The sequence below is a fragment of the Pieris rapae genome, chromosome 1 (assembly GCF_905147795.1).
Source record: "Pieris rapae chromosome 1, ilPieRapa1.1, whole genome shotgun sequence".
NCBI classification, from domain to species: domain Eukaryota; kingdom Metazoa; phylum Arthropoda; class Insecta; order Lepidoptera; family Pieridae; genus Pieris; species Pieris rapae.
In genome coordinates this window covers 1,463,761-1,486,981 of record NC_059509.1, presented here as the reverse complement: position 1 = coordinate 1,486,981, position 23,221 = coordinate 1,463,761, and the positions used below count along the sequence as shown (strand labels likewise).

At 31.5% G+C, this 23,221-nt stretch overlaps 3 protein-coding genes across 4 annotated transcripts; 1 reads left to right on the top strand and 2 right to left on the bottom strand.

Moving 5' to 3' along the window:
• Positions 1 to 725: 725 nt before the first annotated feature.
• LOC110994428 lies at positions 726 to 12,702 on the bottom strand. The gene is made up of 18 exons (XM_022261053.2): positions 12,471 to 12,702; positions 11,753 to 11,864; positions 11,456 to 11,571; positions 11,267 to 11,346; positions 9,766 to 11,013; positions 9,567 to 9,633; positions 8,969 to 9,064; positions 8,631 to 8,761; positions 7,636 to 7,711; positions 7,477 to 7,548; positions 7,072 to 7,109; positions 6,919 to 7,001; positions 6,188 to 6,344; positions 5,519 to 5,642; positions 4,964 to 5,109; positions 4,265 to 4,409; positions 1,560 to 2,971; positions 726 to 1,088 (listed from the first exon to the last, which is right to left on the bottom strand). Exons 1-18 carry the CDS (start codon positions 12,476 to 12,478, stop codon positions 799 to 801), a joined length of 4,401 nt encoding a protein of 1,466 aa, XP_022116745.2. The 5' UTR covers positions 12,479 to 12,702; the 3' UTR covers positions 726 to 798.
• A 698-nt stretch (positions 12,703 to 13,400) lies between these two features.
• LOC110994431 (WD repeat-containing protein 91) lies at positions 13,401 to 15,337 on the bottom strand. Of its 2 annotated transcripts, XM_045629857.1 has the most exons (5): positions 15,215 to 15,337; positions 14,544 to 14,815; positions 14,327 to 14,476; positions 14,008 to 14,213; positions 13,401 to 13,678 (listed from the first exon to the last, which is right to left on the bottom strand). In XM_045629857.1, exons 2-5 carry the CDS (start codon positions 14,785 to 14,787, stop codon positions 13,448 to 13,450), a joined length of 831 nt encoding a protein of 276 aa, XP_045485813.1. In that variant the 5' UTR covers positions 14,788 to 14,815; positions 15,215 to 15,337; the 3' UTR covers positions 13,401 to 13,447. The 2 variants fall into 2 exon arrangements, with proteins under 2 accessions (XP_045485813.1, XP_022116747.2); XM_022261055.2 differs by lacking the exon at positions 15,215 to 15,337 and having other exon boundaries at positions 14,544 to 14,955.
• Position 15,338: 1 nt separating this feature from the next.
• Positions 15,339 to 19,900, top strand: LOC110994434 (GTP-binding protein Rit2). Its single transcript, XM_022261059.2, has 5 exons — positions 15,339 to 15,477; positions 16,198 to 16,271; positions 17,075 to 17,269; positions 17,606 to 17,746; positions 18,386 to 19,900. Exons 1-5 carry the CDS (start codon positions 15,339 to 15,341, stop codon positions 18,497 to 18,499), a joined length of 663 nt encoding a protein of 220 aa, XP_022116751.2. The 3' UTR covers positions 18,500 to 19,900.
• Positions 19,901 to 23,221: the final 3,321 nt, after the last annotated feature.

Genomic DNA, 23,221 nt, shown 5'->3' with positions numbered 1-23,221 from the left:
TATGAAAAAATTTATTTTGAAATGTTAGCTTTTTGGTGTTTCAATCAATCAATCAAATCATTTATTCCAATTCCTAGCATTTTTGAACGTTAAATAAAATATAGATGATTCTAGTTGCAAAAGGTAGTTTCGTGTGGAGAAGATTGAGCATGAAACTCCACACTTACTCTTTTAAAGCAGGATTTACAATATATGTATACATTAGTTATATAATTATATGTAAAGACAATGTACTCCCAGAATAAAATTACTATATCTTTATAAAGCTTGTTTAGATTGTCTATTATATAAAAGAAATCAGTGGCGCTACAACCTCTTTAGGTCTTGGCCTCAGATTTTTGAATCTGTTTCATGATCCTTTTTCCATTTAATAGGCAAGTAGGTGATCAGCCTCCGGTGCCTGACACACGTCGATGTTTTGGGTCTAAGACTGTTCGGTTTCCTCACGATGTTTTCCTTCACCTTTCAAGCAAATTTTAAATGCGCACATAAAAAGAAGTCTGCTGGTGCACAGCCGGGGATCGAACCTACGACCTCAGGTATGTGAGTCACTAGGCCAATACGGCTCTTATTTTTATTTAAGTTATTTAGTATTAATTTAAATCTAAAACTGAATACTAGCCGACTTTATAAAAGATCTTATATGACTTTATAAATTATCGACGTTATATATATATATATAGATAGTGATAGAGATTTGAAACAAAGTATTTTTATAATCAATTTAATGTTCACTAATCAATATTACATTACAAATAACGCACGGCGCAAAAATCATACAAATACTAAATAAATACCTTAAAAATTAAATAACTTTCTATTAGCGTCATTCCTAGAGTTTTCATCAATGTCTTTGGATGCTTCGGAAATGGTAGAGAGATTAGGTACAGCGCAAGTAATTGGAAATATTTGGTTTAAATTTGCACCATAGCTGTTGTATTGACTATTTTTCTCTTGTAGAGTGGTAGAATTTTCTTCTTCGGAGAGCAAATACCAGTTAGATGATCTTGGAGTCGTGATTTCCTCAGAAAGGTCATCAGTGAGAAGGCTATTTGATATCTCTGAGGAAGAGCGGATCTTGGCTAATGCTGTAAATAAATACCGTAAGATTACAAAATTGGTTTATAAAATATTTTTATTTTAGACCTGAGAAAAATCAACAGTCAATGAGATGCTGTGTCCACTGCATCAATAATGCAATTAGAATTCATAAAGACACTATGACCACCGGTTGAATTGAAGTGAAACTTCTCTAGACGCATGAGGGTAGAATTTTTACGGAACGTCACAAAGCTGTGCAGCGTTTTTGTCGGGGAAAAGAGAGAGAGCGATTGAGTCCGATTAAGAGAGAGAGAGAGAGAGCACCAACGCAGATTTTATATTTATTATTATTATCATAAGCACGTACGTGTAAACAGATATACAAATACATGGAGTGATAATATACTGGTACATGATCATCTATTGGGATTTTACCTTAGTAATAATTAATTTACAAAGAAGTTTCACTTCTGACATGTATACTTTGTACACTTCTTTTAATATATGCAAATAAATACCTGCAATTAAATCCGTGCCATCTTGAGCGTTTTGGTTAATCATTTCAACAGCAACATTTTTGTCCATCACAGTGTTATATTCGTCGTTACGCCCGGAATCCGATTCGATAGTTATAATCGATTTTTGCGACGGTTCTATTATTTCCAAACTGTCGTTTATACATTCATGAGCTTTACAACACGAGTCCGAATGATTGTGTATCAATTCAACGCTATCATTGAACCCTTGAAGGAAAATACCGGATTCCGTATCATTACTAACGCCCACATCTTCTGTTGATTTAGATATATCAGTCTTTCGTCTAGAGACCACTTTGGGCAACTTTACTTTGATGATATCCTTCTTGGGTTTTCCTCTTCCCCTGGTTACTTTTTTCGTTTGATTATTCTGGGGTGGTTCCGAATCTACACATGTAATTTTTATAATTGGTGTCTGAGATCGGTTCACGGCCCTGGAACAAGTTTCAGTATGTTCTTCAATACAGGGGTCAGAAAGGGGGGATTTTAATGCGCGCGTACTATGTCTCTTTCTAGGCGTCGAAGACCGCTTCTTTGCTTTCGCCTTTTTGTTATCTGCTTTTGGCTTCTCGGCTATTATCGGCTCATTGAGAACTTCCACTAATTTAACTTTCGCAGCATCTTTCTTTGCACTTTCAATAACTAAGTTTCTAAGTTTTGTACTAATCGAATTAGGCACATCTTCAATTTGTACTGTGCTCACTTTGTTTACGATAGAATCGGAAATAGATTGATCTCTCAAATTGTAATGAAATTGTGTTCCATCCTCACTTTTTTTCTTAACTTCATAGTTGGATTCCATTAGAGGCATAGATACATCTACTGCAGGCATGAGGTTATTAAGTGTAATTGGTTCGCTTTTATCACTTTCATCTAAGTTACTAAGAAGACTCTTGTTTACAGAAAAGTTTTCTACAATTGAAAGTACGGGAGATGTCGGTAGCGATAAATCGCAGGATTGGTCTTTATCATTGAAATTGTTTGGATTATCGAAATTATCTTCAGCTCCAAAACTGTTCATACTAGGCAATTCATCTTCATTGGAATTAATTGAAAATTCTTCAATCTTCTCTAAATAATTAGATGCTTTAGCTTTCGGCATTAGGAGCTGGTAGGAATCCGTCCTATAGATCTGACTGCTTAGACTGGAGTTACTGAACGTTTGTGTTTGAATAGGTGCAGCAACTAAAGAGGATTCACTAGAGAGATCTTCAGTGATGCTAGGAATAGATTTTTTACGGTAGCGGCTAGGTCTGCGTGACACAATGCTGGTTTTTCTTTTCTTTCGTAAGCATATGATTGGACTGCAGTCTGTATCTATGTAACCTTGTGTTTCTTCAGAATGAAGCGAAAGGTGATCGGGAGAGGAGTAGATTCTTGCGGTTTTTAAAGTGCTGTTAAAGAACACATGCATTTAGCCGATGGTAAAGTGCGGGATGGAAGCAGGTAGAGATGCCATGATAAGCTGCAAGCTTGGAATACAAACGAAAGCATTGCACAACTAAACATATAATACACAAGAAAAAATTAGAAAACTAATATTAACACAAATATTGAATACAAAACACATTTTTACTGATAAAATTTTATTTAAAACACCTGCTCCCATTTAAAGAACGAAATGTGACTTAAAAATAAAACATTTCACTACATTATTCACGTTTACAATAATTCGATATTACATTAGAAATAAAAGTCATAATATATAAAAATATGTCTAAAGGTTGATTTGAAACAATTGTACTTTAAATTTTGTACAAGACTTAATATTATGAATCTAAAACCACACTAAGTAAGTTTTAAGTAATTATAAATGCCATAATCTGGAGAAAATATGGAAAAATACTCGTTTTGAGATATTCTAAACAATATACAAACTTATACAGTTAATGAAATAGTTATTTTTAAAATAGAAAATCAGTGATTTATATTATTGAAGCTAATATGTGTAAGAATAAATAATAAAAAGATTAAGTTCGATTACCAGTGTGATTATCAAATATTATGATTGTACACGGGTCTGGTAATTGGAAAGTATTCATTAATATATGTATATATATATAAATATGAATTTAATGTTTATTTTATTTATATGTCATTAAATTTCTCATGATATTCAAAGTCTTTATTAGAAATTTCAGACCAATAAAGAATCATCCAGTCAAGATATGTGAAACATATATATGTAAAGAGAAGTCCATATTTCTCATATAAAGTAAACAAGAATGTATATATTTACTAGAAAAATAAAATTTGACAAATTAATCTTAAAGCAAAAATACGATAAAAAAGAAGAAAAGAGGTCGTACAAGTTAAATCCGTACTTTTTTCGATCTGTCAAATTCAGTTAACCATTTGACAGATGACAGTTGGCGCATAAACTTGTCTCTGGCTCATGGTCATGAAAACATGCAGAAAGTACATCATCAGTAGAATATAATCATTACTCCATTAAAAGTTAAGAAAGAAGATATGGCTGTTTTCCCAGACAAATATTGAGAAAATATTACCTAGGAAATTAAATGCAAAGATGTTAAGGCCTATACATAATACCATTTATAGGCAACGTCTAGTAGAATTTTTCCTGTGCATTCAACAATCTACGAGTCGTATCAATTACTGATAGTTTATATAATCTTTATAATCTGCTTTAAGATCAATGCTGTATGTATGTATAAATAACTCACTATCTGGGCCTTGGTGGCGCCCTCTTAGTGCGGTTTGACTCTCTTGGGGGTGAGGGGAACTTGTATAAAATGTCTTCTTCTTGCTCTTGATTTTCCGACTTATTAGAGTTTCTTTTATTCGTTATATTTGCCGTTAATGGGGAATCTGTAAATAATTAAAAGTAACACTTAGCCATAACCAACCTATAGACAAAAATATTTTATGTCCACGCCTAACACATTTCTTCATAAATCATTAAAAAGCCAGTGTGTCTCTCCTATACTTAGTAATTACGTTTACCGTAAATTCCTTAAGGAATAATCTTTATACATATAAAATTTTCGTGTCACAATGTTAGTTCTCATACTCCTGCGAAACGGCTCGACCGATTCTTATGAAATTTATGATGCATATTCAGTAGGTCTGAGAATCGGCTACTATCTATCTTTCGAACCCCAAAGCGATAAGGGCTGTTAGGCCCAATATTTATTATTATTTCTCCAATTTTTTTTATACGGCATACAAAAATAAATACAACCCTGGATTAATTCCCCATTTTTTATTTGTTAATTAAAATCTAATGACTTGGACTCATAATGTTTATTCATAAAAAATAAATAGTTTTCATTCCGGAAATTCATTATTTCTATATATATTATAATATATATATAACATATATTCATAAGTCATTCTGATAAAACATATTACACACAGCTTACCATTTGTATTGTCTTTAATTTTTCTAGGTGTTCGGGTGCGTCTGGTGAGTACTTTTGAATTGTCCGTCTTAGTTTCATTAACTTTCGCTTTTTTCGGACTGGACGCAACTTTACTTGCGGAAACATTTCTTTTTCTTGTAACTTTTCTGAAAATTACAACTTCATTATGTGTTTGTTTCATGTTAGTATAAAAGCTAGTCTTGATAGTTCATATCTAAAGGATTTCCAAGTGAAATAAAAAATTAAATGGTAGTTTGATTTGATGAAACCATTTAATGTTTTTACATACATATTATAGCTCTGATGCACTTATAAAAATAAATTATATACTATTATAATTTGTCAATTTTGTATATATAAGTTATCGTCTTGACTTTAGTGATTACATATTCATAATAATTTGTATTTGTGTACTAATACATTTATAATAATTATACTATTCATAAATGTACCAGTCTATTTAGAAGTCTTATACTCGATTACCGAGGAAAAAAATATCAGGACAGACAGATGGAGAAATGCCTCATACACAATTGCACATATATAAAATAATACCTAGTTGTAGTCTCCGCTTTATTTTCAGTCTCTTTCTGTATCTCCGGTTCTTCTTTTTCTGCTTTATCAATCTCTTCTATCTCTTTAAAGATCTCTTTTTCCATTTCTGCTACTCGCTTTGCAGCTGAAATACACATAAATTTAATTATGAGCAATGCAAAATAACGATAAATATAATACTATCAACTGAAGTTAAAAAACCTTTATTACCTCTATTACGAGGACCTTGCATTAATAAAACTGATCATTATGTAAGGGAAATATTTATTTCTTTAACCCATGTTCTATACAATAATTAAATAATAGGCCAACACCCTATCTTCCGAGCCATCTCTTCCAGGCAAATGATATTTATATAGTTAATTAAAGTGAGCGCAAGAAGTGAACTTATAACAGAACAAAGCAATTAAAACATGTAGACAATGACAATCGACAGAAAGTAGAGATTGAAAATAAGACAGAGAAGGAGCTAAGAGGAAGAGGGACGGAAGGTGTAAATCCATAGCCATAAGAATTCGCAAAAAAAAATTATAAAAGTGATTTGCTTACGCAATAAAAAGTTTCACCGTGATTCGAACCGATTTATGGACACTTTTTTGGACAATAATTATATAGAAGTGCCTAACTTAGTTTATGATAAAAACAAAATGAAAGTTTAAAAAAACTCACAACTTTCAGCAGGTGAAGATATCCCGCTAAGAGCAATGAGGTCCAAAGAGCTTCTTCTGGCTTTGGTGACTGGAACATGTTCTGTGTCTTTCATCATTTGGACAACCTGCTCCAACACTGGGTTGATGCAGGACCAGGGACCTTCCACTTGGACTTCCTGTAATTATTACTCATATGATCCAAGAAATCCATTTTTGTCCATGAAACAAATAATTTGGCTGAGACAGTATCCTATCGCAAGGCTTGAGAAGAAAGAAAGACAAAAAAAGTGCGTGCATACACATGTAGTAAGTGAAACTTTATTGTAAATTAATTATTACTAATGTAAAAGCTCCAATAGATGATAATGTACCAGTATATAATTTGTATATTTATATTCACACACACACTGTATATGTGCTAATGAATATAAATAAATAAAAAATCTGCGTTTACTGCACAAGATTTTATGCGAAAGAACTGCCATCTAAAGTTCTAATATGTAACTATTAAAGGAATACACCAATAGTGTGTATTCTTTTTCCATCTCCCTTTCTCGCTCTCTCTTAATCTGTCTCAATCATTCTCTCCCTTTTTTTCATCAAAAACGCTGCACGTCTTCGTGACGTTTCATACGTCAAAATGTTACCAAAAATACATATATTAATCTAACTATTAGATGTGTTTATGAGTAAGGTGTAATAAACGGATTGACATTTTATTTGAATATAATAACAAATATGTATACATACTTTTTCATTGTTCGTGATTTTGATTTTGATGGATTTTTCATCAGTTGCCTTTGATACTGGAATGGACTTAGAACATGTTTCATCTGAAAATTTTAGAAAACGTGAGAATGCAATAATAAAACAAACGATTACCGGGCTTACAAATATATTTACCTATTCCCTGTTGCTTAGCGATTTCTTTGGGAGCATATCTGAAAATAATTACCAGTATTTTATTAACTGTATTTATTTACACTTCTCTACTTTACACATACATAAAAAAACAGGCTTGCAACTTTTGACTGCTGTCTCTGTGTGCATTTAACAATTATTCAAACGGTGAAGGCTTGCCTTAGACCCAAAAAGTCGAAGAGGTTTGTCAGGCACGGAAGACTTATCACCTACTTGCCTATTATATTTCCAAATCATGAAACAGATTCAGAAATCTATGGATCTATAAAGATTGATTAATTTATTTAATATTTTGTAGTAACTGTAAACTATAGTGATAAGTATTACAATCCGAATTAATGTTTAATTTTATTTATGACATATACACAAACACAAAAAAATACTTACACATTCGTGGTATTTTCAACAGGAACAACGCTACTCTCCTTAGCTATTGCTTTTGTGAAAATTTCCAATTGCCTATAAAATAAAATATATTATAATAATTATTTGAATATTGATAATAAAATTTAGTCAAAAAATGTATGACTCGTTATAAGTACTGACTTGGCAAGTTCCGTTGCTTTTTTCCTTTCTTCGACATACTTCAACTTCCAATACGATTCTTCATTGTCAGATTGTCCTGAAATATTGCAATAACCGTAAAAGACCGATAGTGTCACAGAGCATATGAAATATAACTCAATAAAATTAATCGATATATACGAGAGTTAAGTCCGGTACCGTTTGTTGTAGATATATTTTATTAACTGTGTGTATATATATATATATATATGTGTGTGTGTGTGTTAATCCATATAAAACGTATGACAAATGAGGTAAACATAACTGTTATAAAAAATAAAAAAATCAATTAAAACATATATAAGATAAAAAAAGGTTACCAGAAATTTTTGGTAAAGCAGAAAAAAACATCAATAAAACAGTGAATTAGGTTCGAGAAAGGAACCTAACAATGCTTGAATTAGCTTATATGTGCATATAACATAATTTAAAAACTTTAATCATAGGGTTCATAAATCAGACACTTATCACAGTGTCACATAATATAACAGATTCATGACCTCTATGATTAACCAATTTAGTTTTTGGACATTATCGGAAACGATTTTAATTTATTAGTATGGGGAAAAGTAAAGGGCTCGGTTTGGCTTCTATTATGATTGCTAACATTTGGTTTGTGCTTCCAATTATTAATGATGATATACATAATTAACTAAAGTTAAGTTACATAACTGGAATATGATTTATTATTCAAAAGTAACGAAGTTCTTATGTAATTGATGTGTGTTAAATTTGTGATGTCATATTTTGTTGTATTTTTAGGCATACACACTGTTTTAGAATGTACATTTGAATAAATAAATAAAAACTCTTTCATATAACTAATATTGTATTGCTTAGCTTGATAAGAGAAATACCAAATTTGAAATGAAACACACTTCACCTTCTAAATCGACTTTTACTTACCATTATTATTAATACTGGATCACCACACCTGTTTCATTACAAAGTCATTACCAAGAAAAATGATGACTCACCATCTGAAGAGTAATTCACGTATGTCTTTAAAGCCCTTCCATTCTTTATAACTGGATATATTTTCTTCCCATTCATAACAAATAGAGTGCCTTCTTCTCCGAGTGAAAGGATTTTATGAGATTCAGGTTTCCTAAATAGACATTATTACTTAAGTCTTTAGATACTTTATAAACCAAGCAAAATCAATTATTAAGAAATGTCTCGAGATTTTTTTAAAATTACATATTTGATGCTTACACTATACTAACATAGCTAATTTACTATGCCTATGATATTAAATGTTTAAAAATATCTGTTTCAAAAAGATTTTCACCTATCAAGTTTGATTAATACTTACAAATATTTTCTATGTCTTTTGTGGTTGCCTCTCGGCGGTGACACGAAATCTGACTCAGTATCATAACTCGAGGAACTAGAATCCGAGGATATTTCGCTGAAAAGCAGATAAAAGTTAAAACAGTTCATGCTGTGCTATGGATTTCTTCAAGTTTCATATGTTATTGATTATAATAATAATAAAAGTGTTTATTCCTTTTAAGTAGGTACATTTTCATTCCTAGGTGTAAGATTTGGAAACTCTTTTAAGTAAAAAATACCTGTCTCAGGGTTCCCAGCTCTTCCATAAACAAACATAATTCTTAATTACTTAAAATAATTACATAATTTAACCTTATTTTTATTTATCTATTTTCAACCGTTATCAATACGCCTGAGTATATAAGTGTGTGGGTGCAAATGTGTGAGTGAGTGAGTGAGTGAATGAGTGAGTGAGTGAGTAAAGTGTGTATTTACATATTAGGTCTTAGAAGCAGCTCTAACACTGCATAGGGCGTGTTCATAAGACAGTCCTTTATTGGGTTTTTAGGTTGTAGACGGTGAGCGGGTAGATATTAAGCAGTCTATTTAATTAACAATAGTAGTTAGTTAAGGCTTACATTTTCTTGTGAGAACTTGGCCGTCTTTTATTGTAGCTGACGCTTCTTTTCCGATTGCGAGGGCCATCTATAACAAATTAAATTTGAGTAATTGCTACATATATGTAAAGTCCAAACCATGCAATGCGTGCTGTGTGAAATAAAGTGGTAAAAGGGATAAAGAAGGTTGGAAAAGCTGTAAATTTCAATAACAACTTACTACTTGAAAAACCAATCGCCCGTGCTAATGCATTCTCCCGAAGTTTCTTCTCGACGATTCTCAAATTCGATTTGTTAGGCACATCTGTACTGGAGGAACGAATAACTTGTATGTTTTCTTTGGGCCTCTGCGGTGGTATAGCTTCATTTTTCTTTGGTGGATCCTTTTTATTTTTCTCCGCCTGCTGATCATCGGAGTCACTGTATATTGTGCACGAGAATTGTTCTTCATACAAATTTACGCTTTTCAGACAGGGATTTTCAATTTCTGGAGTAACTTGTATTTGTCCGCACTGGGAATTTTCATCGTTCGCGTCCACCACTTCATTGCTTGTGACTTGGGCATTGTGACTAACTTCAATTTGGTTTTCGGGATTCTCTTTCAGGTTTTCCGAATGTGTTTCTTTATCAACGACCATGTTGAGGTCCTTACTAACGACAGACTTTTCCTGTTGTGTTTCACAATTTGTAACTTCCGCTTGTTTTTCTTCTATTTTACAGTTTTTTACAGCATCTGTGTCAGATACTGATTTTTGCTTAATCTTCTTGCGTTTCGTTGGTACGGTTTCGGATGTCGCTCTATTACTTCTTTTACGGTCAAGCGATAATTTATTTACTTTCTTTGCAGTTTCGATTTTTTCAGATACTTTAAGTTCTTCTGGATTATTGGGAAGTTGCGTATCAATTGTTGTACTTGAACTGCTTTGCGTTGTATTCTTACTTTTATCAAGATTTTCTTTATTTTCCACCAGATTTTTAGATTGGTCTGCATCATTTGAGGTTAAAATTGAATTTGAAGTATTTTTAGGATTATTATTATCCATGGTTTGATCATGTTCCTTTGTGCCAGTTTCATTGTCGATATTTTTTGATTCTGGTTGTTGTTTTTCTTCTGAGTCTGAGATTTCTATAGGAAGTTGATTTTGCTCTTCTACCGTATCATTAATATCATCATTTATTTTATCATTGTTTTCACAATCTGCAGCAGAATCCTGCTCCAGAAGGTCATTTTGTTTTTGATCATCTTTTGGTGTAGCTTTATTTTGTTCATTATCGTTTTCTAAATCTTTTCGGATATCGTCAGCAGTATGATAGCAAGGCTCCAGTACTAGTGTCTCTGTAGAATCTCTAATATTGTTTAAGTTTTCAGAAATTTTAACATGGCCCTCACCTGATTGTTCTTCACCATTCTCTTTATTTTCTTGTTTTTTATCACCATCTTCTGCTTTTTCACCATTATGACCATTTTCTAAAAAAATATTTTGGAATGACAAACTTAAAAACAAATTTAATAAATTTGTTATGAAACTTTTGCTCTTTTTTATTTTATGTTAGCAGGCAGATGGGCAGGAGGCTCACCCGATCTTAAGTTATCTACCGCTCATGGACACTTGCACTGCCAGAAGGCTCGCAAGCATGTTGCCAGTCTATTTGAAATTGGTGTGCCCTTATACTATGTAGTATAGAAAATAATGCTTTATAAACGCAATAATATATCATACCTTTAGAAGTACCAGGTATAGGTTGATTGTTCACAGGTTCAACATCAAGCTTGTTATCCAGCTTTGATTCTATGTCTAATCTACAAAACAACATTTTAATAAGACATATTATATAATCATAGTTTTTAAAAGCAGACAGGTTTCCTTAAACAAATGATAGCAAGCAAGTGGCTTAATATTAAAACTTACCCCTGTTTAAAACTTGCAATTTCTACAAGAGATAGTTTATAATATGGGTTGTGTATATCTGGTAAAATTCTTTTTAGGAATGTTTCCTTCAAACTTTGCCAAGTTCGCGTTGTATCCTAAAATTTATTACAAATTAATGATTAAAAAATATTTTATATGCAAACATATTTTTATTTTCTAAAAAACTCATGCTCTAGCTAAAAACCAATGTATGTGAGGCAATGACGGACCAATGACTGATGGCGACACTTGAAATAAGGTGCACCTTGAGACTTTAAACAAATCAAAATATTTTACCTTGGAACTGGCAAAATCCATCCACATTTTTCTACCACGTATTTCACTGAAGGCTTTATGTTCTACTAAATAGTTGACAATAGCCTTCATTTCCTTCATAGTGTAAGCTTTTCTGCAAATTTAATTACAAAATAAATGATTTATTTGGGTGAGTATAAACAGAAAACAGTAGTTAATTAAGTTGAACATCATGGGGATTATTTTAATGATCTGTAAGGCAAGGGTGGGTAGGTGATTTTTTTAATTATGTATATATACCAGAATATTTATTATAATTTAATTAATTATAATATTCTGGTAAAGAGGACCCTTCTATATATTTTCTAGTTTGATAACTAAAGCCAGTATTATTAGGCTTTAAGAAGAATAAACAATCTGTTTATTTCAAATTTTATATGGTTGTTCAATAAAACCCTAATAAACAACAAAAATTGTTTTTTTACTACGTGATTGCCAGTTAATAAAGTAAAGTCCATTTACTAAACTACTTTTACAAGATATTCATTGCTTGATTTTAGAAATGGCTCCATTTTGGTTTATTTCAGTTAAAGTACCAACAATAATACAACCGTAAATAAAATTTAATAATGCTTGATAAGTATATAGAGTTATTAGTGTCCAACAATTGAAATTACGTCGAAATACTGTACTTAAATAAGTGTAGGAATATAAAAAAAATATCAATATTTATTACTTTGTAAAATAAGGTTGAGCTTACCCGGTCATTGTGATCTTAATTTATTTAACGATTGTTGAAACACAGTAATCCTTTAATAAGTGTCAACCACAAAGTTAGTCCTCAGTTGAATTTCATTTTAACAAATAATAGTTGACTGTAGCGTTTATTTCGTTAACCAAAATCTGCCGGGAGTCATGACCGCGAAGCGCCAAACTCTTTTATTTGCAATTTAGTTAATTTGACATTTGACCGCCGCTGGCCACAGTGTTCTTTTTTTTTAATTTATTTATTAGCACGATACAAAGTCCATTGGCATGCCACAGTGTTCCTAAAAACAGGGTTACCAGGCACAATTGTCATCCACCCATCCTAATTTATTGATAAATAGTGAAAACCGTAATTTGGTTGGTTTGAAATTCTTAAAATTTGGAGAATTTTATTTTTTGAATAATTTTTATTATTTTAAAGCGAGGGATTTTTGCATTAATCTGAGAAGTGTGGGGATGTGTTACTTCTTAATTATCGGATGTATCACAATTCACAAATAAACTTGCTGAAGAATAATAGTAGCCTTTAATTTTTTTAATAGTGGTGTTAAATAATATTCTCAGAATTAGAATAAGAGGTACCTAAATTAACAACTTTACACTTATAACTTTAGAAAACTGTTTGTGTACCTGCTGTAGTATATTATTTTTAAAACATTATAGGGTTACCTCTTTTGGAGTTGGTATCTTTGGTCATAATAAATCATATACAAGTTATTTATATTATCTTTACCTTTTTATATTTTATTTAAATTAGTTGCCAAAACTAAGCAATGAATTCTACATTTTTACTTTAACACAAAAGTAATGAAGAACATGACAGGTCCTTGATCAAGTTTGGAAACTAAAGTATAAAATTTTTATTTAATTTACAGCCTTTGTTGTTAAGTAAAGGTTATATTCTGAATAAGCATTATTGATCTTCTTAATACTAAATACTGTGTTTATTGTTATGTAATTAAAATACAATCAATTTTGGCTATGTGATCTTCCTGACTTTCTGCCCATAACAGGGCTACCTCCCATTTGACGCAATAGACCACGTAACCCTTTTGCTTCTCTCAATCCACTGTCTAAGTGCTCTGTGGGTATTGCAGAGAAATCATCAATTAAAGGTAAAGGGCCGCTTAGCCGCTCTGAATATTGAGCTAGTCGAGATTGATGACCACTTGGTGAAATCTTTTCATTTGGCTGTAGTGACTAGAAATAAATAATAAAATTAAAGATACATATACTAAGTCAAATTGAAAATAATAATAGCGATGAAATATATATTAATTCATAAATTTTTTAAATGAAAATCAAGCATTATACATATTTTAATATAGTCACATTCAGCTCTGGGTAAAATTTGTTCTTTTAAATCAAAGAATATGTTAATAATTCCAAAATCCGTTAAATTGTCACTTACTCAATTCTATTGATTTCTATTGATGTTACAACATTGACACTAGTTTTATAAGATATAGATGATTTTAAAATAATTCCTGTTTTGTTTTGTTTTCATAAAAAAAATGCTACAAGCCTACCTTTCCTTTTAAAGTAGAAATTTCCTCCTGCAGTCTCTTTACTAATGCTGCATCACTTTCATAACTTGTAAGTGTTGGTTGAGGCATACATTGAAAGACGGTTGCTAGTAAATTGTGCAGTGATACCAATACACTGTCTTGCCAGGCCCTTGTAAAGTATAAGCTAAATGAGGGATTCTCTTCAGGTTTTTGAATGTATGGTAACACTAAAAAAAGGGGTTATAATGAAATGAAATTCTATTAATAATTAATTTGAAGAAAGAAATACCGTGAAATGTTGATTTTAACTACCATACTATTAATAGAAAAAATTTCTTACTAAACCAATCTCTCCATTCACTTTGACCCTGGAGCTCAGGAAGCATTTTGGAAAAGAAATCTGTAACTTTTTCATTTCTGACTCCTCCTGTACTTTGTGCAGCAATTACTAAGTAAAGTTTGTACAGGCTGTATTCAATTTTACGAACAGCTGTAACAGAAATATTGTTATTTTTAAAATATAGCTGATACAGGTCAACAAATCATTTTTAACTTACCAGGTTGAACATGAACTTCAAGTTTTGTAAAAACTAAAGTGTCGAGATGAGTCCAATAGTCTTTAAATCCGTATAAGTCGGAAACGTTTATATAATGCATTATTTGTTCTACAATTTTATCAACTCTAAATCCTTTGTCTTTATCAGCCTTCAAATCATTCTCGAATGCTTTTACGGTAGATGCAAATCCTCTGAACAATAAATATTCGCGAACCAGTTCATCCACAAATTGTAAATGCGCCATCGTAAAATTGTTTTAAAAACAATTAAACCTATAATATAGAACGTTAAGCTGAGCTAGTTTAAAGATAATGGTTTAAACTATCATGTTTATATATAATCAAAACACATTAATGTTTATTGTTTACTGTCTTGTACACAAGAATGAAGAGTTCTAAAAAGTCAAGTGTCAACTCCGGAACCTTTTTTTAATGGCAATAGCTTTAACTTTATGCCAGCAGCCAGATTCAAGTAAAACTCCGGAAGTTTGAAGTTTTCATCATTACTTATTAAGAAAATTGTCAGTTGTCAAGTCTACGAACCTTGAATTTTTTCATTAATCAGCTGTAGATTTGCGACTTTTTTATTTGTTTTAAATTATAATATTAGGCCAATATATACTTAAAGATGAATAAACTGTGTCCTAAATGGAGTGGAATTTAATGTCTTACCATTAACGTGAGCAAGGTGGTGGTTTTGGGCGGCGGTCTTTGCGGATGGCGGGCGAGGAGTTTGTCGAGTGACCGCGGCGGGCGCGGCTCGGCTGGGCCCCCGAGCACGCAGGCATGCAGCGGTATGACAGAGGCAGCGGGCACGTCGCGTGGCCTTCGCGTCTACAAGATTGTGGTCCTTGGCGACGGTGGGGTGGGCAAGTCCGCGGTCACCCTCCAGTTTGTCAGTCATAGCTTCCTTGATTACCATGATCCCACCATTGGTAAGCATAACAGCGGGTAATGCATTATCAGAAGCAAGAGCCTTATTATCATGGCTTGATTGAAGGAATAAAATAGAATAATAAGGATATTGTTGTTGTTACCATAACTAATAGTTTTATTTTTAGTATAACTTCTGCACTTCTTGCACCCATCATTTTTTTTTATTTTTTTCTATTCTTACTAGGGTTGCCTGGAAGAGATCGCTTGTTAGCGATAAGGCCGCCCGTTGCATCCCTTGTAATTTATATATTTTGTGTTATTTGTATTTCTTTAGCAACAAAGTGTAAATAAATAAAAAAAATAAAAAAATAATAGAAATAAGCAAATTCTTATCAATTGAGACAAAAATAATCCTATAAACAAGGACAAAGCCAAATCACTTATTCCAATTAGAAAATATAAATATGATTCTAGTTGCCCCTTCCAAATGGTAGATTCATGTGGAGAAATTTGGGCAAGAAACTGCTCACCTACTCTCTTAAAATAGGATTTACAATATCTGTATACATATCAGTTAAAGAATTATATGTGAAGACAATGAACTCCTAGAATAAAAGTACTATACAGGTCGATTATTGTATTATTAGTGTAGACATTCCTCACATATTTACAAATATCGAACAAACGAACGTTGAGGGCCTTTCAAGGTTGATGCATTAAATAGGGTCCTTACATAACTACAATAATATGTTTTGTTCATAGCAAAACATTTTTTACAGAAGACTCATACCAACAACAAGCAGTAATTGATGGAGAACCTGCCTTACTTGATATTTTGGATACTGCAGGACAGGTGTGTGTCCTTTAAGTATGAATTAAACTGTTCCAATAACTCACAATACTTTACAGATGGTTTATAGGTTTTGTTTTTAGAAATAAATTATTAATTTATAAACCCATGTATAAAGTATTAAACTTAAACTTTGCACCCTCAGTAATACAAAGGTATAATTCAAAAAGAAAAACAGGGATATTACAGTTACACATTTTAAATAAAATGCTTATTAAATTCTTGGTTATGATACTTTATACATTTTATTCTTTGATTATATATAATAAAAGAATATATATGTACTCAGCTTTGAAAATAATTTTTAATTATTTGATAAAGCAAGATTTATTAAGAAAAGCTAAGCTGGGCCCATTTAGTACAAAGAATATCACTACAGTTAAGCCTACCTTCCTACCTTGTAACTACTGCAGTTTTTGGCAATATAGGGATTTAAATAAAAGATCCACTATATAACTACATTTCGTATAATATATAGAATGAAATAGGTTCTAAATGGTTGTACAGAAATTCACTTGTTTTTTTTGAGTGGTGGAACTTTTTAAAATAAGAAATACTTGACTAATTTGTAACATATGTATATATGTAACAGTAAAATACACTCCAGGTGTAAGAGAGGCTCTAATATGTTTACACAGTTATTGTTGTCCTTTTTCTTTTTCTCCCAGTGCTTACAGACTCCAGCGGTTGGAGAATTTTAGTTTATGCCCATAGCATTTAAAATCTATCTTTATAAAAAAATAGTTAGGTCCTTGTATTGCTGAGTGTGAGAGTGTATGGTAGTCATAGACGGTGAAAACTTTCAGGTTGAATTCACAGCTATGAGGGAACAGTACATGAGATGTGGAGAAGGTTTTATGCTTTGTTACTCTGTGACAGACAAAAGATCATTTAGAGCAGCATCAGAGTATAAAAGGTTGTTGGCACAGGCAAGACCATCCGAAACGCTGCCTTTGGTATTGGTTGGTAATAAACTGGATTTGGCTCCTAGATTTAGACAGGTTAGTTATATGAACATTTTTGGATGGTAATATTCTAATTAAAAAGAAAAACATAAATTAAATTTCACCATGCTAATATGACCACTGATAAATATAAATTTATACACACATTTTGTAGTTAACAACAATAAAAAGGAATACATTCTGATGTTGTTTGTCTTAAAACTAGGCGTTGATTGATTGAGTTTTTAGTTCATCCATTGCTGTGATAACAATAATTGAATTGATTTTGCAAATGTGGAATGAAATTTAGTGTCAAACACTGATTTGAGTGCATAATTCAAGCCTTTTTCAACCCTTTTATAAAACATGGTAATATCTATGATTTTTTTATAGGTAACTACAGAAGAGGGTAAAGCACTCGCTACACAACTGGGTTGCCCATTCTTCGAAACTTCAGCCGCGTTGCGTCACTTCGTTGATGATGCTTTCCACGCATTGGTCAGGGAGGTTCGCCGACTTGAAAGACAAAGACAGGTAAACTAACTATTGTAGTATCTCAAATGAACTTATCTATATACACAAATATATATGCCATATGCACAATAATAAATTCAGTTTAAAAAATGTAATTGTCTTTACATTGCACATTTCTTAGCTTTATCGTAGACTATATCATAGTGTTAACAGTAAAAGAATTAAAATAATATTATAGTTTTTGGACCAAATATTTAATCGTTGGTAAAGTTTACATTTACTGTATATCATAAGACATAGATAGGTATCTCACAGTAAGAACAGTGTTGGCCTAGTGGCTTCTGCTTGCGACTCTTATAGCTGAGGTCGCAGGTTCGATCCCCAGATTAATATTGTAAAGGAAATCATCGTGAGGAAACACTGACACAGATACAAAAATCTGATCCCAGATCTTCAAAAGGTTGTAGTACCGCTGATTTATTTTTATTTTACGTCACAGTATAAACACAAAAGTAAACCACTACATTAACACAGGGCTCTACAACTGATTTCTTTTTTATGAGTATTACTTAAACTATCTCTGTATCAATTTTCCACGGCGTATAAATGTCTAGAAAGACAAGACAAAGACGCTGTGGAAATTACGGTTAATCTGTCTTCAGTTATATTATTGAATATTCACCTTCATACTTTTTCTAGTCATCCCTAGTTGGTACCGGAATATCGACAGGCGGTGGCCGCCGACGTTGGCGACGCCTGCGCAGTATATTTGCACTCGTCTTTCGACGGCGCAGACGTACAATTGAATCCTAAATGGTAACTGCAAACTCATGTAAAACTTTTTCCCAAGAATCGCTTTATTTAATCTTATTTCAAATTTATAGGTGATCACGAGATCTTTTTTTTCAATCAACTCTATAGACAAATAAATTTCAGTTAGTTGCTGTCTATATTTTTCCAATTGTTTTTTAAGTTTATTTAAAAGTGGCCACGTTTTATCTCGACTAAAACCTTAGAGGTTTTAATTTACTTGTGCTTTTAATGCGGAAATTGCATTTATTATGGAAAATTTGTTTTTATAAGTTTCGCGCATATTTACGTTGAGATTATGGATTGGTTAAAAGGTACCTCTGATACTGAGTTTATATTAATAAATTAAGTTCATTCTGTCTAATATCCCGTGTACAGGTTCTAAGAAATACTAGGATACTAGGAGGCTTAAGATCTATGCTGTTTCGGCTTCTAATACCCTAGTATTTATTCAGTGCAACCTTGATAGAACAAATCGGAAGGGAAATAAATATTCGTAATAAATTAATTCGTTGAACTGAGGTTGGGTTGAGTTGGTCTAAAATTCGTGTTCGTAAAAAAATAAATTTTAGCAAAAATACCTTTTATGTTTCAAAGCCATTAAATCTTAAATTACTTACTACTTTAAAAAAATACCAATCAAACAACAATGATTGTTTTACGAAAACAGCCTCTCGGAACTGTCTCAATATGAATCACAATAATAATAATAATAAAGCCTTTTATTTCCAAAAAAGTGATACATAATATACTTGTTTAAGGTAAACAATTAGGTACGGGTATGTAGCGTCATTTTATATTACGTCTCACAATTCTCTCCATTGTTTTCTATCCTCTGCGACTGGTCCAGTATGGTCTCAAAGTCAGGCTGATGTCCTCTTTCCATGTGTCTGATTCCTGGTGACCCTGACTAACTGACCCTGTTGTTTGCTCATCATAGTGAATGACATAAATAACACACTATAAGATAAAAAGTCATATTATATTGGTGGGAACCTTATGGTTTTTAAACTATAACAATTCAAGGGGATTATGAAGAATTTGTTAAATCCAGTAATTCGTTATATTGAGGTACGTTATATTAAGGTTGCACTGTAGTTATAGTCCTAAGGCTTAAAATAACTTATTTATATACCTTTCACTACCTCATATTTATCCTTAGCTGTCTACATATTGTGTTCCGAATAGTTTAAGCACACCCTGTATTATTTAGGACTTTCTGCCTTCCAAGGCCTAGTTTTTCTTTAAGGCCTAATCAAGTTACTATTGCGAGGATTAAATTTTCAAAATAAAAAGAGATTATAATATAAAACATGAACCAAGGAAGGAATATAGGGATTTATTAATAAAAAATAAATAATTCAACCAAAAATGTATGTATTCTTCTGTCTGTTATCTGATTTTTTTAAATCGAAATTTTACAAATATTTTGAATCTGTCAAAAAAATTTAGAAGATTTCAATTTTCTTTAATATTTTTTAGATCCTTAATCTGGTTGAATTTTTTTTTTTTTTTTACTAATTTAAGTACATTGTGGTTACCATTATTTTTAAAATCTGTATAGACTTCAAAGATTACAGTGTAATAGAATCATTTAAATTTCGTCTTACAAAAACATGTAACTCTTGAAAATGAAGCACAAAGTCTTCCGTGAGTCCAAACAAGCAATAATAAAATTATAAAATTGCCTAATGACGACGCGTGGTCGATTTGCATAGTGATAACTGCATTTTTGTAAGATCCATAATAGATAACCCGTAGAAATCCTAATTGTCACTAGTTTAATATAGTTGTAATCATATTAAAACGGAATTGATAATATAGTTCTTTAGGGCGTTATAATCCGCCCAATACGCGATGTAATCGTGAGATATCTCTCAAGTCTCAACCCGAGATTTGTTCGACCCATACACAAACCATGACCATAAACGATATAACTGGCAACACTAAACGTTTTCATACATTTAGTGTGTAGTCTATTATCAGACTAAAAGACTTGTATCCATCGTAATAAAAATGGATTTAAAAACGAAATTGCGTGCCCTGTAGTTCTAAAATATACGCTGCTTTAAGCTGCGTTAAAAAAAAATTCACAACCCCTTGTAGAGAGATATCTAACGGCTCGCATAATCGGCCCATAGTTTTTCGATATAGTGAGATTATACCCCACATATATAGTGTGTAATGTTATTTTGATGTATATTTTATTTGGAGTATTTAAGACGGTTACCTTTATATTTTGGTATAATGGGCTATTTGACAAGGTTTTAAAAATCATTTTAGATTATTTATAAGTGACTATAAACTGTTTTTTTAAAACTTTGAAGTATTGGCTTTAAAAAATATCAAGACAGAGTAGTCCCTGTTCAAGTTTCAAGTTTTTTACTTATAAAGTATATTTCTTAAATTATACAAATATAAAGCATGCTATGTCGTCGATTTAGACAAATCAGTTTAAGTTAGTTTAAAATAAGTTTGTTTTCTTTCATGTTAATGACATATGAAACTCATTATTTTAAATTATAGATATATTATTAATTTATTTTTTGTTTATAGTATATAACGCTTTTGAATGCTCGTTTTCTACAGATTATATCAATAACACTTTATTTGTTATACTGTCAAATGGCCTATTATTCGGTTTTTATAATTTAAATGTACTTGATGGCGTTATAGTGCCATATATGACGATTGACATATAGTTTAAACCCCATAGAATTTATGTTATGATGAATATGATGTCATATTATGGCACTAACGTAATGTTTTGATGTATATAAAAAGTATTGATTGTTATATATTTGAAGTATTTATTGTCTTATACATAAATTGAAATTAGGAATTCGTAGGAGTTTTAAAATTTCACTGTAGTGTTGCCATTTCATTAGGTTTTAATTACCATAAAGTACAATTAAGTGTATAAGTGAGATCAAATGAGCTCCTTAATCTGTGTGACAGAGACAGCAATAAGATAAAGAATTATATATTTATATGGTAAATTAATTTGATGTGTGTTTATTAGTGTTTAATGTTGATAACGTAATTTAGGTCGATACGCACAAATTTTAACGTAGTCTCTACCGAGTGTAGGTATAAGGGCTGGGTATCATTTGTTGTATCACTTACGACTTAGTTCATCTAAAAAAACGTAGTTGGTACGAGTATATTATTTTATACTTAATTGATATTAATTAATTTATTACAAATTTTATTTTGTACTCCTTCCAAGACTTCCAGAGTAAATAAAATAAATACAATAATAAGTATTTAACTAAATATGGAAGCGCAATAGTGCTGACAATGTGTTGCCATTTAACAAAACACTGTGCTTTTATCCCCGCTTTATATTATACAACAGGTGAGTGTTTACGACAACTCATACCTAGATTAATCTACTGTAAATCAGAGTGAATTCACTCAAGTGCAATAACATCGTGTCAAAGTAGATTTAGTGTTTGTATTCCGTGACAATAGTTGTCAAATCATTTTTTCCCAAGATGTCCTAACTGGGATATATTTTAGAATAAGCGTTCAAAGTATTTATCTTCTGATTTATACCAAATTATGACAAATTTATTATAAAACTTAGCTTTATTTACTGTGACTCTCCGAATATAATGTTGAAAGTTCACCGGACGTAAGAGGTACTAAAAAAAGCGTGCATCAATAATTTTTACTTTTGTCTATGGTAAATTCTAATGTTGTTTAACACAGAAATTTTTTGTTGACCAAAAAGGTCAACTTATAAAATGACATTGCACAGACTAAACAGTTAAATAGTAATAGTGGAGGAGGAATAATTTTTGAAAGTCAATAGTAGCTGGTATATATCATAACGTCATATAAACATTGTCATATTTATTCGTATTATTTGAATGTGTGAATACGAAGCTTTGACATTTAATAATTTAACCTAAACTCAGTAATGTCAAATATGCATTTAATTTAAATATTCCGTGGGTTAGTTAGTAGTGTTTGTATGGTCTATGTCTAGTCATTGTTTTAGTTGTTATGGAATGTATCGTAGATGATAGGTATAGAACCCCAAGGCCTGAAAACACCCCTAGAAGGCTTAAGTGTTAAGATTTATGAATATGGACTCCAGCAAAGTAGGCGAGGTTAGAGAATTATCGATGTGTTCTGTAGACTGGTCGTTGTAAAGGTTTTCAGAATTAGTTTTTTCTAAATAATTAACACAATAGTTGTGTGTTTGGTCACGCTGTGTACAGAAATTGCAGACCAAGGAGCGAGATCGTGTACACATATAGTCTACTTCTCGATGGTATTTTAAAGATGCGTACGGACCTCTTGTGTTTTTCATTAAAAAAATGTAACAGTACTATTTTATTACGATGGCTATTAAAATTTACATATTTGGTTGTCTACGGGCAACGGTTTGCAAAAGGGGCTAATAATTTAGATGCAAGAAAGTCTACGTTCTAATAAAATTCAAGGTCTGGAGCAATTATACATAATTTTTTTACTCACCAAGTTTCGGACTAAATATATACTTAAAATAATATATGTATTAATTAATAGTAACTATCAGAAACCAGGCCCTACAAAAAAAACTCTTAAATCATTGCAATACATAATATAGCGTAACCCCAATATGTTTAAAGGCCTAAAATGTATTGAATTATATAATTCTTTATTTAAAATGGTGCATATATTTTAAATCGTGAGTTACCAGTATTGGGAACTACCATGACTATCAAAGAGTTA

Coding starts and splice junctions, on each gene's coding strand:
- LOC110994431 (XM_045629857.1), bottom strand. CDS start 14,787: ATGGCGCATTTACAATTTGTGGATGAACTGGTTCGCGAATATTTATTG. Junction 14,214..14,326: donor TGAATGGAGAGATTGGTTTA/GTAAGAAATTTT, acceptor CCCTTTTTTTAG/TGTTACCATACATTCAAAAA. Junction 13,679..14,007: donor TTTCTACTTTAAAAGGAAAG/GTAGGCTTGTAG, acceptor ATTTATTTCTAG/TCACTACAGCCAAATGAAAA.
- LOC110994434 (XM_022261059.2), top strand. CDS start 15,339: ATGACAGAGGCAGCGGGCACGTCGCGTGGCCTTCGCGTCTACAAGATT. Junction 16,272..17,074: donor TTTTGGATACTGCAGGACAG/GTGTGTGTCCTT, acceptor GAAAACTTTCAG/GTTGAATTCACAGCTATGAG. Junction 17,747..18,385: donor GACTTGAAAGACAAAGACAG/GTAAACTAACTA, acceptor TACTTTTTCTAG/TCATCCCTAGTTGGTACCGG.
- LOC110994428 (XM_022261053.2), bottom strand. Junction 6,345..6,918: donor AAATCACGAACAATGAAAAA/GTATGTATACAT, acceptor TAATAATTACAG/GAAGTCCAAGTGGAAGGTCC. Junction 2,972..4,264: donor GCGCCACCAAGGCCCAGATA/GTGAGTTATTTA, acceptor GTTCTTTAACAG/CACTTTAAAAACCGCAAGAA.